Source organism: Leiobunum rupestre, chromosome 4 (genome assembly GCF_980474605.1).
Source record: "Leiobunum rupestre chromosome 4, qqLeiRupe1.1.hap1, whole genome shotgun sequence".
NCBI classification, from domain to species: domain Eukaryota; kingdom Metazoa; phylum Arthropoda; class Arachnida; order Opiliones; family Sclerosomatidae; genus Leiobunum; species Leiobunum rupestre.
This window is the reverse complement of record NC_143387.1, coordinates 51,607,308-51,621,260: the sequence shown is the minus strand read 5'-3', so window position 1 is coordinate 51,621,260 and position 13,953 is coordinate 51,607,308. Positions and strand designations below refer to the sequence as shown.

Sequence of the window (13,953 nt, the reverse complement as noted above, 5' to 3'; positions counted from 1 at the left end):
TTGGATAATATTTAGAGGTTGCACACTTTGATCAGTTTTATAAAAATAGGCAAAAAATACGATTTTTCAATGTTAGTTACTTTTATTGGGAAAACTAGAAATCACAAACTTAATATAATATTAAAACTAGACACTAAGATTAATAGATATTATGATAGGCAAAACATGTGTTATATTAATCAAAGCGAATATGAACCACCAGTTGCGTAGCGTGCATTTATTCCACCCGGGGCCAACCCTAAAGTCGCCGGCCGCTTTCTTTGCAACTACATGTCGGCAAAAAATTATGTGATACTCTGTTGATCCGTTAATTGCCCAAACGATTTAAGTCGTTTAAAAATTAAAATTTTATTCTGCGTGTTTTTTTGCAATGCGAATTCTTTAATGTAATGGTCAATAGTAATTTGTACCTCTAAGCCGGACGGGGCCATGACCCTTGCCCTGTATTGCCACGCAACGCCACTGAAAACCACCGATGGACTAAAATTTGGTATAACAAGACGTTAAATTATAAAAAGTCCATCAAAAAAGAGGACAAGAAAGCTAAACCCTAACAAACTTGGAAACATTAAAAAACTATGAGAAATACTCGAGCCGATAAGTCTGCAAGCAAAAATCAAAAGCGCGATACTCGGATCACATAGGCCTTCAAGTGAAAAACTATAAAAAAAAATACTTAAAATGCCAGAAAATCCAACAGTAGACCGGTTTCGCCCTAGTTGGGGCTCATCAGTGCTGTGTATCTTGTGAGCGACTTACGAACCGATCTTGAAGTTAGGCCTAACAGTACTGATGAGCCCCAACTAGTGATAAAAGTGATCAATGTGTGCAACCCCTAAATATTATCCAATCTTCTTGAAATTTGGCGTATATATCTTTCACATCACTGAGACTTGGGGCGTAAGCAAAGTCATAAGAAAATCACATCTTCGGAAAAATGCCGCTAACAACAAAGACCAACGCTGAATTATTGCTGCTGCATTTGGAGGAATTTGCTTGTTGCTTGCCAATAATGTTACCAGGGGCTGATGGTCAGTGTGTAAATAGAATTTTTTTCCGTACAGGTAATCTTTAAACTAGATTACTCCGAACACGATGGCAAGCGCTTCTTTCTCTAGTTGAGAATAATTCCTTTCTGCTTTCGTGAGGCTTCTTGAGGCAAAGGATATTGGCTTCTCAACTCCATCTTGTACGTGTGAAATCACTGCTCCCACACCAATTGGTGATGCGTCACAAGCAAGATGAACATCTTTGGCTATGTCATAGTGAACCAAAACCTTTGATTGAAGAATTGACTCTTTGACTTCATGGAAGGCTTTCTTTTGTTGTGCTTCCCATTTCCATGGTGTAGATTGATGAAGTAGTTCATATAAAGGAGCTAACTTTGTGGCATTATCTGGTAGGAATTTTTGGTAATAATTTAACAAACCAATATAAGAGCGTAGTTGTCCAACATTTTCTGGATCCGGCGCATCTCTGATCGCAACCATCTTTAAAGCTTGGTTTCCACCAACGCGCGTAAAGCCCCATTTTCATGCTCGCTGGTAGCGGATAAAAATCGTCAAAATTCGCTTCCGCCACTCGCAGGCGTGAAAATAAAGCTAAAATATCTGTTTGAAACAGATCGACGCGGAAAGTGAAAAAGTGTATAGCTGAAGCGGATTTTGACGACTTTTACCCGCTACCAGCGAGCATGAAAATGGGGCTTTAGAGCGCGTCATAATGTTAATTTTTTGTCGCGCGTAAGAACATTTGCACGTTTCAAAGCTGAGTGTCGCTTCTTGACGCGCGCTGGTGGAAACCAAGCTTAATGGATGTAAACCTTCAGCGTCCAATTTGTGGCCCAGGAATGTAACTTCTTTCTGTAGAAATTTACATTTATCTTTTCCCAATTTAATTCCATTCTTACATAATGTGCTGAGGACAGCGTCTAATGTTTGTAAACTCTCTTCTTCGTCTTTCCCCCCGAGCAAAATGTCGTCCTGGAATTGTGATACTTTTTGTGCCCGCGCAACAACATCTCAATGTGTCTCTGGAAGAGTGCAGATGATGATGAGATTGCAGTTGGCATTCGCAAATATTCAAATAGTCCCTTGGTAGTGTTGATGACTGTAATGTGCTTCGATTTATCATCCAAAACCAACGGGTTATAGGCTTCTCGCGTATCCAGGCGAGTTAATACAGTGCAACCAGCCAACTTGGTAAAGATACCTTCAGATCTTGGAAGCGGGAATATTTCTGTGTCAATAGCGGGATTGGCTGTGGTTTTGAAATCCTCACATATTCGAATTTCTCCATTGCTTTTCAGGACCGGTACTATGGGTGAAGCGAACTGAGAGAAAGGCACACTCTTAATTATTCCTTCCTTTACCATGCGCCCCAACTCGGCTTCTACCTTGCCCTTCATATGAAAAGGTAAAGTTCTTGCCTTGCAAAACTTCGGAATGGCACATCTCTTGACTTGAAGGTGAATCTTGACGCCTTCTAGTTTTCCCAGACCTGGTGAAAATAACTTTTCATTCTTTTCCAGAACTTGATTGAGAGTAATAGGTTGCTTTGGGTCTAGGTGATTGACAAAGTTGACAGATGATAGTATCTTCAATGAGGAGTACAACCATTCCAACCGCAAAGGCTTGTACCACTTGGTAATTGCGCAGATATTCCCTTGTACGGGACATTTACCCTTGTACGCTTGAATATATTGACTGGATGTCCCGAATAGGATCGGTGTTTCTTCGCAAAAGGTTGAACCTCCGGTTTATCTGGTAGTGACTGAAATTCATATTTCGTCATCATGGCATGGCCTGAACCATGGTCCAACTCGAATTGAATACTTTTGCCGTTGACCTCTAAGTGAACAATCTCCGGTGGAAGTGCTTCTTCATCCGAGTCCTCAATTATTATGTTGTATACTGGTACATCATATTCTTTTAATGCGGAACTTGATTCCCTAAGCTGATTGACTTGATTAACTTTTTCGAATTTGATCTTATCTGCCCTTTTGTACTCCTTCATTGATGGCCTTGGATTGGGATTCAAGTATGCTTTTGCTATGTGCCCCACTCGTTGACACTTGTAGCAAATGTCCTTCATGAATCTGCAGTCCGAATTCTTGTGTCCAGTTCCAGCGCAGCGTATGCACTTGTCAGTGGATTGTTGGCCATTGGCCGGCTTCCTTGTGTTTCCACCTTTCTTTGGACCATTCTTCGCTTGGCTTCTGTGTGATACGAAATTAACATTGTTTTGACCGAGCTCACCTCCCGTGACTTTCATTTCCTTCGTATTCCTTGACGCCATCTCCATTGCTTGTAACAGTTTGACTGCTTTGTCCAATGTGAGGCCATCTTCTTCAGCTAGAAGTTTATTTTGCATCGTATCGTCATTTATACCCCAAGCCATTTTGTCCAGCAGTTCCTCATCTAAACGCACTCCAAACTGACAATGCTCTGTTAATCTTCTTAATTCAGCTACATATGTTGCGATTTACGATCTCTCCTATGAAAACGTAACCTTTCTGCCATTCTGTATGGTTTTGGATTGAAGTGATTCGTCAGCTCTGCAACTAACTCTTCATACGTTTTGTCCTTCATAGGTGATGGTAATATTAGGTTACGGAGAAGTGCATATGTTTTTGGGTCGAGGATTTTCATGAGTACTGCCCTTTGATTCGCTACATCTGTGATGTCATTTACGAGGAAATATGCCTCCGGTCTCTCTGAGTACTGAATCCATGGTTCTTTGCTTGCATCAAAAGCATCTAGTCGTCCTAGAGTTGCAATCATTCCTTGTGGATGTGGAACTATTGCTTCAAAACTTCCTTGGGCTGGGAGGTTTCAAAATTATCTTCAATAATGTTTATTTCCAAAATAAAATATCTTTAACTTTTCTTTAAAGTATAATGAATTTGTACTTTCCTTTAAAAACTCCTCCTACTTATTCCAGTCTGCAGTAGAAACTTCGTAGCTAAGCCTTTGCTAACTCATTGACTCCCTTCACTGGTTGACTTCCTCATTGGTATCCCATCCCCGTCTCCATTTATTTGTTGTGTTTGTGGGAAATACTTTAACCAATTGAGACTCATTACTTTAAATGTTTACAATACATTTATTAAGGATTAAAACTTATACAGGGTGTTTTTTGTTGCTCGAAAAAGTGTTTTTTTTTTTTTAAAACTATGTTTTCTAGAAAGTTGAAATTTGTACCGTACATTATACGTGCCGGGGGACACTTTCTACCAAAATTGCATCTAAATCGAAAAATATTTTCACGTTTTTTGAAAATTTAAATTTTAACCGCTAGGTGCTAAAAGAAAATTGTAGAGCGTCACCGAAATCGTACAAATAGCGTTGGCGAGAAAAAAATAGACGTCTTTTTCACTGACAAAATACGACTTGAAAAAGTGACAAGTTGGGCAAGCTAAAATAACTTTTTTTTTAATTCCATTGGGAGAGTAGTGTAACTTTATGAAAGTCAGAAATTTGTTAATCTGGTGTTTAATGCAATAAACACCGCTGAAAAATCGAGGAGACAATGGTGGTTTTAGCAAGACGGTGCCCCGCCTCATTACCACAGGGCCGTGAGAGATTACCTAAACAACGAATTTCCACAACGATGGATAGGGAGAAACGGTCCCGTACACTGGCCAGCAAGGTCGCCCGATCTGACTCCGTTGGATTTCTTTCTTTGGGGCTTCATCAAGGACAAGGTGTACGCCACTCCGGTTGAGACCCTTGAAGAGCTGCGTCAACGAATTGTAAGCGCTTGCGGGGAAGTAGGGTTGTTAATTTTCCGGAAAAATAAAATGTGGAAAATTTTCCGCAAATCGGAAAAATAAAAAATTTAAACATAAATTACTTTTCAAGGGTTTTTAATGTTTTAAACTTTTTATCGATTTAAAATGACTAATATCACTAAACATACTAAAAAAACATTAATAGTGTTACATTTCAACCAGTTTAAACTAGTCTATAGGTTTAGTTTTACTTTTAGATTAGAAAAAATTAGGTGAAAATGCCGCTTTATTTAAATTTGCAAACAATATATTAAACAAATCATGAAATGAAAATGTTTTTAATATTTTTCGGAAAAATACGGAAAATTTTCCGGAAAAAAGGCCTCGGTAATTTTCCGGAAAATTTTCCGAGCGGGAAATTTTCCGCGGAAAATTTTCCGACTTACAACACTACCGGGAAGTAACCCCGGAAATGATTCAAGCCGCCTTCGACAATATGATTGTTCGCGCCCAAGCCGGCATCGCAGCCGAAGGTGGTATTTTCGAAACATACTAGTACTTATAAATTTTGTTTGTAAGTAGATAAATAAAATGTCTCTTTGTTTTTTCAAAAAATTCGCCTTTTTAATCCTACGAAATTAAATCGTGTAATACCTTCTTCGCCATTGTCTCCTCGATTTTTCAGCGGTGTTTATTAAATTAAACACCAGATTAACAAATTTCTGACTTTCATAAAGTTACACTACTCTCCCAATGGAATTCAAAAAAAATTATTTTAGCTTGCCCAACTTGTCACTTTTTCAAGTCGTATTTTGTCAGTGAAAAGGCGTCTATTTTTTTCGCGCCAACGCTATTTGTACGTTTTCGGTGACGCTCTACAATTTTCTCGTTGACAATTTTCTTATAGCACCTAGCGGTTAAAATTTAAATTTTCAAAAAACGTGAAAATATTTTTTGATTTATATGCAATTTTGGTAGAAAGTGTCCCCCGGCACGTATAATTTACAGTACAAATTTCAACTTTCTAGAAAACATAGTTTTTGAAAAATAATCACTTTTTCGAGCAAATAAACCACTCTGTATACAATATTACATCGTAAGTCATGGTGATCTGAGAGTGATGTCCTAGTTAGCTAGGACCTGTCAATATATACAATTTAATATACTCCTAGTGCCCCCTGGCTAAACATTGAGAACTATGCTTATCTTATCTAAACAGTGAGAACTATGCTTATCTTATCTATCTCTTATCAAAAGTGACATAATTACCAAAAGTGTGTCAATCGGACCTATTTCTTAATGAATGTTACGAGCGAAATACAAGTTGGGAGGGGAGAAGGGAAAGTATGCCTTGGGGAGGGAAGGAAGTTAAAACCAACAAATAACGCCTCGTAGTGAGGAACGGAGTAACTAAGTAGCACTGGTCAAAGTTAGTGTATTTTTTGATTTTTCGTCGTTCTGTGGAGAAGCTATCACCATCTCCCTACGATATAATACCATAGACTAAAAAAAGATCCAGAAAGGCGACAATAAATAGTCTTTTACGTGGTCGATTAAACCTTTAGCATACGAAAGTACAGGGATTTTCACACTTTTGGCAATTATGTCACTTTTGCTCTTATCTATAACAACACCAATATTGTTGCTAATATAATTATTTGTGCCAATAGAGCGTTCTATAAAATTGGCCCAAAACCGGCCAAACTTTTCATACAGACTATAGAGCTAGTTCAGCAGGACTAGCAACATTTGTTATTCTTTGGTTTAAGAGAATTCGGCTTATGTCCTGTCTTTATATGAATATTTTAGAGACGTACCTTTTAGGAGTTGTAGGAGGGACCCTAGTTGTTGAAGTATGTTTGGGGTTAAGAATATTTTAATATTCTAAGTTTCTTTTTAAACCAGTGGATTTGGGACTAGTATTTTGCTTATTTGCCTCATACATTTATTACAAAAATCATTTAAAATAAGAAAAACAGCGCGGAAAGCCGGAAATTAGTGAAGCCTAGGCTAGCAACTACGCTACTCCTAAAAATCGACTGCTCTCAATTTCTTACGGGTTTGCCAGATAAATATTTTTCTCTCACACGAAAAACCGGCCAAACCTTCACCTCCTCCGAACTCAAAAGGGGGAAAGCACACCACACCGATTTTATAGAACGCTCTATTAGTTTTATTAAGTAGTAACACTAATTTGCACAAGAGTAGGGCTATTCTGCTACCAAATTTTCGTTATGAATTTAGTTATTAATTTCAAAATTTTAAAACCCAATAACTTTCTCCAAAGGTTGCAAAGAAAATTTATTAAAGACTAGTTGTAACGTTGGAAAAATTATTGATATCCACATGTTTTAAAATGACCTTTTCCAACCCTTAAACTAACGGTAACTGTTGTTTGAAATAACTTATGATTGATAATTTTTTTTCCAAGTTCTAAATTCGCTACAATCTATCCTGTGTTCCTTCAGGGAAGATAACTTCGCCGCTGAGGGTCGCAGCTAAAAACATTTGGTGCTACCAGAAATACATGAACCGAAATTATCAGAGACCTATTCCTCTAACGCTATTCGCAAATTCTCTGTTTTCCCCTTCTTAAACGCGGTTTGTCATCCCACCCTCCTCAAAAAACGAGAATGTCCTTCTCCGGGGTGAGTGTTTGAATACGCCACCTGGTGTTGCCTAGGTAAACTTTTGAGTTAAAACAAACTAAAAAGGTGCTGCGCGTGCATCATTTTTAGTCTGTGTAAAAAATTAAAACCACGAGAATTTTCCTTTTATAAGTTGTTAAAATTTAATACGAAAACCTTCAAAATGTCGAGTATAGATGCTTTTACACAGTGTTTCTGATGTGATAATATTGACTAAAAGTGTCAAGATTAAGATCTCTTAATTCCCTTGCTTGCGAAAAATAATTTACTGTTAATTCTGCCATTGCTTTATTGGTCCCAATCTATAATTTCATTTTCTTCCACTTCTTCAGTATCTATTGGCATCTTTTTCTTCTACCTCCCACGTTTTTTTAGGAATCGATGGTTTAAATTTGCTTTTTAGGTTTTCATATAACTTCAGAAGCTCTAACAGATATTTACATACATTTTCAGACTTTAACAATACTAAAAATAACTCTTCTTTCGAAAATAAACGGACGCGCAAGGTTTCCCAAATAACGAATTAATTTCTGTACGTTTTTCATTATTATTAACTAACAGACGCTAAGCTTACATACACTAAGCCTCGGTTGACAGATGACGTTTCACGTAGTTTTTTCTAATAGCGTTTTCCATTTGTCTGCTCTCCAGCACTCTAGATCGCTCTGATCAACATTTTATGTTCCATTAGCGTGCTCGGATCTGCTCCGATCAAGTTTCTCGTGATCCATCGAGATCGAGATCGGAGCAAATTTTCGCGTGTTCCTTTTATATTTTTTGGTAAAATGGCAGACCAAGACGCGAAAATTCAAATTACTAGCAGACGAAAATCAACAGAGTGCGGGAATATACTAATGGAATGTTCCATTTGCGGTTTTACTCTAGTCGATTGGAGTGAGATCTATGACGTCAGAGACAGATTCAGAGCGAATCTTGATTAATCAAATGGAAAACGCTATAAGAAAAACGATAGATCTTACCTCACTAGATGGCGAACTAGTTTCCCGTGGTGCACTCGGATATTTTACCTGCTGTCGGGTGGGACGAAATAATCTAAAGTAAATTTTCCTTCCCTTGGCGTACAAAGAAAAAGTATCCCCCGAAAAAAGCGTTCGCTGATAATTTCGGTTCATGTATTTCTGATCATACACATTAAAGGTTTTAAAAGTCATGGCTTTGATATGATAATATAAAATTCATATACGAGACACGATACTACATGACTATAATCATATGTAACATAATTACTCATAAGTATGCCACTAGCTCTCAGTAGCTGCGCTAAGGTTTTTTTTACAGGTGGGCTAATTATTTTGTGGCCCCTAAGAATTTTGTGGCCCTTAGCTTGAACCTTGGATCGACTATATTTCGCAAAAGTGGTGGAATCGAAAAAACCCAAAATTTTCTAGGAAGCGAGAAGAGCACCGTCGATTTATTGTTGCGGCTCTCTTCGCGTTTTCTGGACCCCCTACTGACCTTGTATCCGACCTGGAGGGGACACGTCACAAGTGCATGCCTGGGATATTTCCCTAAATTCCCATAAGCCCCTTTCTTTTCAACTTTCTCTCAATTTCCGCTACCTTCCTCCCGAATCTATCTGTTTATGGTCTACTACCTTTTTGAGTAAACAAATTGATTTTAAAAGATTTTTTTCCAGAAAAACCTTTTTTGGCAATAAAACAAATTTCTAGAGATAATGAAAATTAATAAATTAAAATATGTGGCCTCTTAATTATGAATATGTGGCCCTTTTAATATAAATATGTGGCCCCTCTCAGAAATGCAGGGGGGCTAAAGCCCACTTCAGCCCACCCTTAGCTTCACTAACGGTTTGTTTCACAGATATTGCGTCATCCATACCCTACGTAAAATTTGACGTCATAGAATCTCAAATGCTGATTACGCCGTCGCTCAATTAGCTCTACCATGGCCGACGGCCATTATTTTAGTAAACAAACCGGGTTGAACCACCAAGGCTTAGGAGCTAAAATGAATTACAATATACTGTCAAGTGCTGCTAATGCAATTAATAAAGTTTTCGGAGACTCAGGTTCTAAAATAAATTTGCTATGTCAAATAAAAGAAGCAGGTTTATTGAAAAAATAGTTGAAATTCAGGTTGAGCTTTTCTGGCGCATCCACAAGGTTATAGTCTTTACAGATTCTTTTGAGCCTACGCCTAACTCTTCTAGGCTTGATATGAGTTTTAATAACGCTGGTGGAATATCCCACTTCGACGACTTGTTCCATTTTCGGAAAGCGATCACTGAACCGAACCGTATGGATCATTTTCCCCAACCTTTTCTTTTTCTAAACTACTCATTATTTAACTTCATCAAGACAAACCGAGCGAGTTTATAAATTTCAATATAGCTACATTGGGCTGACTAATGGCGTTTTCCATTTGATGGCTCAAGATTCGCTCCGTATCTGTCTCTGACGTCATAGATCTCGCCCCAATCGACTAGAGTAAAACTGCAAATGGAACATTCCATGAATATATTCCAGCGTTTTGTTGTTTTTCGTCTGCTTGTAATTTTAATTTTCGCGTCTTGGTCTGCCATTTTGCCAAAAAAATCTAAAAAGAACACTCAAAAATTTGCTCCGATCTCGATCTCGATCCGTTGATCTGTCGGAATCGGCAGATCGGTTTTGGGCGATCTCGGAGTACCCGAGAGAGCGAAATGGAACACGTGAAACTTGATCGGAACAGATACGAGCACGCAAATGGAACATAAAATATTGATCAGAGCGATCTAGAGCGCTCGAGATCAGTCAAATGGAAAACGCTATAAAATTCCGACGCAAAAAATTCCTTCTCAATTTAGTGGTTTTCCATTGGCTTAAATACATATGTTCAGTGGCGTAGATAAGACCCCCGCAGACCCCGCAGTGCGCCCCGGGGGCCCCCGGAGCTTTAGGGGCCCCCTAATTTCATATCAAAGTATATACTAGATACCGGATAAAATTCCGAATATTGTTTTGCGGGGGGGGCCTCGCGAGTCTTAGCTACGCCACTGCATATGTTAGTAGCCAATAGTGTGACCAAGGTGTGACTCCCAAAATTACTAGGATGAATAAAAAGGTTAAAATCTAACGTAGTCCACCTTTTTACTGGTTCGTGGTGAAACAAACCGTTAGTGAAGATTTTTGTATGGAATCATGGACACTGATGGAATAAAGGTACTGTGGCATACTTATGAGTAATTATGTTACATATGCTATAATTGTATTGTCTAATTAAAATTGATTTAAAAATTGATTTAAATGCTCTATTTTAAAATGTTTTTAAATCAATTTTAATTAGACAATAAAAGTATAGTCATTATTATACTTATACCTACATGGAGTACCACAGGCTAGAAGGCACTGTCGTTTGTGATATGGACAAAATTCAGTGGCGCTACCAAATCCTTTAGTGGAGAATGGAGAAACTATAAAAAGCGGAAAATTCGAACGCTGGACGCAAAAACTAGGCTTACCGCGACTTTTAAAAATGGTTTATTTTAATTCGTCAGCGAGGAGGGTGGAAAAACAATCCTACGTGTAGAAACTTCAATGCAGCATACAAAAAAACGTTGTTTATTAAATTGAAACATCAAAAAGTGGCCACGTAATTGCTTTGGACAACACCCACATTCCAAAATTGTGCGAGGTTTCAGTAGGGACGTCGAGGGTTTCAGTTCCAAGTTTCCAACCAACGAACTTCGAGTTATTGAGGAAGAAATGGATGATTTTATTATGTTACTTACATCAACATCCAACATCTTTCGAGAAAAAATAATCCATTATATGGCTTGTTTTGTTGTAAAGAAATTACGAAAAGCATTAAAATGCCAAACATGTTTACCCACATTAGACGAAAGGCATACCTCACTATCTAATCTTAACTATGCAAAAGAGTCAAAGGACCCAACCAAACTTCTACTCCTTTTAAAGGACAATGTTGAACTATGTCATCCAACAGCTAGTGTTGCCATCTACCCTCTATGGTGTTCCCAAGATTTGTAGATTGATTGAGAAAGCAGTGAGATACTTCGGATCGATTAAAACTGTGGCTAAAAACATTGACTTAAAAATAGAATGTTTGGTTCTGCGCCAGTTAGTCACGGAGGATATTTTCCCAACTCTAACTCAAGTTACTGAATACTATTTTCAAGTGCCATAAGAGTTATTTAACCCTTCATCATTGTGTGTAGAATCCCTTCCACCCTTATATCTTCCTTTTACATCCTTTGATTGCAATGTCAATGGCCAAATACTCAGGCACTGTTTATTTTTATTACTATTGTTTTAGTTTATTTTATTTATTTTTATTAATATAGAAACTAATATATTCATAAGTATTACATTCACAGATAAATATCATTAATATTTACTCACATTTCATTATATAATTTGGAAATTTATTGGTGCATTCCTACATGCTTCCTTTGTTTACATCTAACAGCTGACTGAGCTGAGCTATTTTAACTTTTTTTTAGCAGCGCCACGTAATTTTGTCCATATAACCAGATGTGGATAATGGGGGGAAGTATCAAAATAGCCCAAAATCACGTGATATGAAAATTTCGCCCTATTTCGTCGTTGAGCTACGCGTAGAGTTACAGCGATTTACTCGGATTTACCGCTTGGTCTCAATTGTCTGCTATAATATCTGATGTTGCCTAGGTTGTGTACTCCGAGGAGACTTAATTGGCCTTGCTTTTACATGGAAGAGTGTAGTGTAGTGATTAATTTTGAAATTATGGATTTAATAATATTTTATAGAATTATCTAATCAGCTGGCATATCTATTTACACTCATGAAGAGCGTGTCTAATGCAAAGTTCACAGTTCAATCTTGGATTAATAATATGCCCATTGCCCTTAGACCTAGGCTTAACGGTTATGAAGCGCACCTGCAAATGAAACGGAGCTATCTTCTTCCAAATAAGTTCACAGATTCCTTATTACAAATATATTTAAGAAAACAAATTTTAAATTTAATACTTTTACGATTATATTTAAGTTATTATCCGCAAACTGTTAAGATCTCAAAATGAAAAAACCCAGCGAAATCCTACCGGAATTTCCCGAGCTTGGCTGTCGATTGCATCGTCTGCAATTTTCATACTTATCCTCCTGCGGCATGACGCTTCGAGAGTAGCGGAACCGCTCTACGGTCTCTCATTGGCTGAAAGGTTCAAAGCGAACTGGCGACAAGCTCGGCCGTAGGCGGCAGCATTCTAGTTACCTATGAAATTTCTATGGTCACAGATGTCATGGATGATGGTGACCACCGGGTTCGAAGAGCGCGAGTGGAACTGGGAGATAGGAGAGCGCCTTTGGAGTCTGAACAATTTACTAAAGCTCCCTAGAGGTTAGCCGACGCGGCCATTTGATGGCGAAAAGTTCGATCCTGATTGCGAGGGGCTCTAAAGTCGTGAAGAAAAGTTGTCACTGAACATCCGAGCTATTATTACCCTTAGTGGTAGCGAGCCAACGCGAGATAATCTTCTCAGTAGGCGGTTCACATGGTGCGGTTTCCTTCGATGGTAGGTGGCTCCGGGAGGTATTGAAGAGCCAACACCAACACAGGTTGTGCGTCTGTACCAAACGCCAAGCCCCAAGGAGGAAATGAGAACGGACGGTCCACCGGAAAAAGATAACCCAACACGGGGTGAGGTTGGGGAGATCCCACAAATCTCGTCTGAAACGCAATGGAGGAATCGCGGCTTACGCCTCTATGAGACTAATGGCCGTTTTTGGCGAGATAGTTTTTAGTTTGACGTGGTGGAGATGGCGATACTGTCGTACGCCAACCAATGAAAAGCACAGGCTAAAGGTACGCACTGAAATATTATAAAAATCGTTCTAGTTATTTCTCCGATTTTTATGGGTTTGACTCGTGATTTGATACTCCCACAAACGGGCGTTGGGGGTGGGTTGAAAACGTGGGGACCGAATCCTGGTAAATTTCCGTCACGTGGGTGATTTCGTTAGTTCGCGCCATCTAGAATGAGGAAGCCGTAGCGGCGTCACCATCTGTCTTTTTCGAGAAAAAAATAAGTTGTAGCGGCGTGTTTTCTTAGGTTACCGAGATCATTAGAATCTAAACGAAAGAAGAATCGAGAAACGATCATGTAGTGAGGTATTTACTTTCCAGATTATAATTTAATGATTTTTTTATCACTATTAAACTGTTTTTTTTTGCTGTAGTTATGGTCATTTAGCTCCATAAATTCGCTATTTAAAAAACTACTTAATAATAAAAAAGAGTGAAAAACCTAAACATTCGAAACACGTGTTGAGAACAAATATAATTTCGATAGAGTTTTGGGTCCGCGAGAGGGCGCGAGCCACGCCACACTATTAATTTTTACCAGGATGCCCCTTTTTTCATTCCCCCCATTCTCTCCCACTAGTGGGAGTGAGGTATTACGGGTGGGGATCTCCGTGGGCATTCAAAACACCTCCTCTACCTTCCTCCAAGGTTTGACAAGAAAAATTTTAACGCCCTAAAAATTAATTTTCACTTCCGCGAACTGGCATCACTGCTACATAGTGCTAAAGGAGTTTGCTCCTGCTGTTA

At 38.5% G+C, this 13,953-nt stretch overlaps 1 protein-coding gene across 3 annotated transcripts; it reads right to left on the bottom strand.

The window, feature by feature from the left end:
* Nucleotides 1-2,591: 2,591 nt before the first annotated feature.
* Nucleotides 2,592-12,474, bottom strand: LOC149948187 (uncharacterized). 3 transcript variants are annotated; one of them, XM_090173124.1, is made up of 2 exons: nt 12,446-12,474; nt 2,592-4,060 (listed from the first exon to the last, which is right to left on the bottom strand). In XM_090173124.1, exon 2 carries the CDS (start codon nt 3,397-3,399, stop codon nt 2,599-2,601), a length of 801 nt encoding a protein of 266 aa, XP_090029250.1. In that variant the 5' UTR covers nt 3,400-4,060; nt 12,446-12,474; the 3' UTR covers nt 2,592-2,598. The 3 variants fall into 3 exon arrangements, with proteins under 3 accessions (XP_090029250.1, XP_090029248.1, XP_090029249.1); XM_090173122.1 differs by lacking the exon at nt 12,446-12,474 and adding an exon at nt 11,763-11,881; XM_090173123.1 differs by lacking the exon at nt 12,446-12,474 and adding an exon at nt 6,550-6,620.
* Nucleotides 12,475-13,953: the final 1,479 nt, after the last annotated feature.

What these genes read in the sequence shown, in the direction of transcription:
- LOC149948187 (XM_090173124.1), bottom strand. Translation starts at nt 3,399, where the DNA reads ATGGCTTGGGGTATAAATGACGATACGATGCAAAATAAACTTCTAGCT.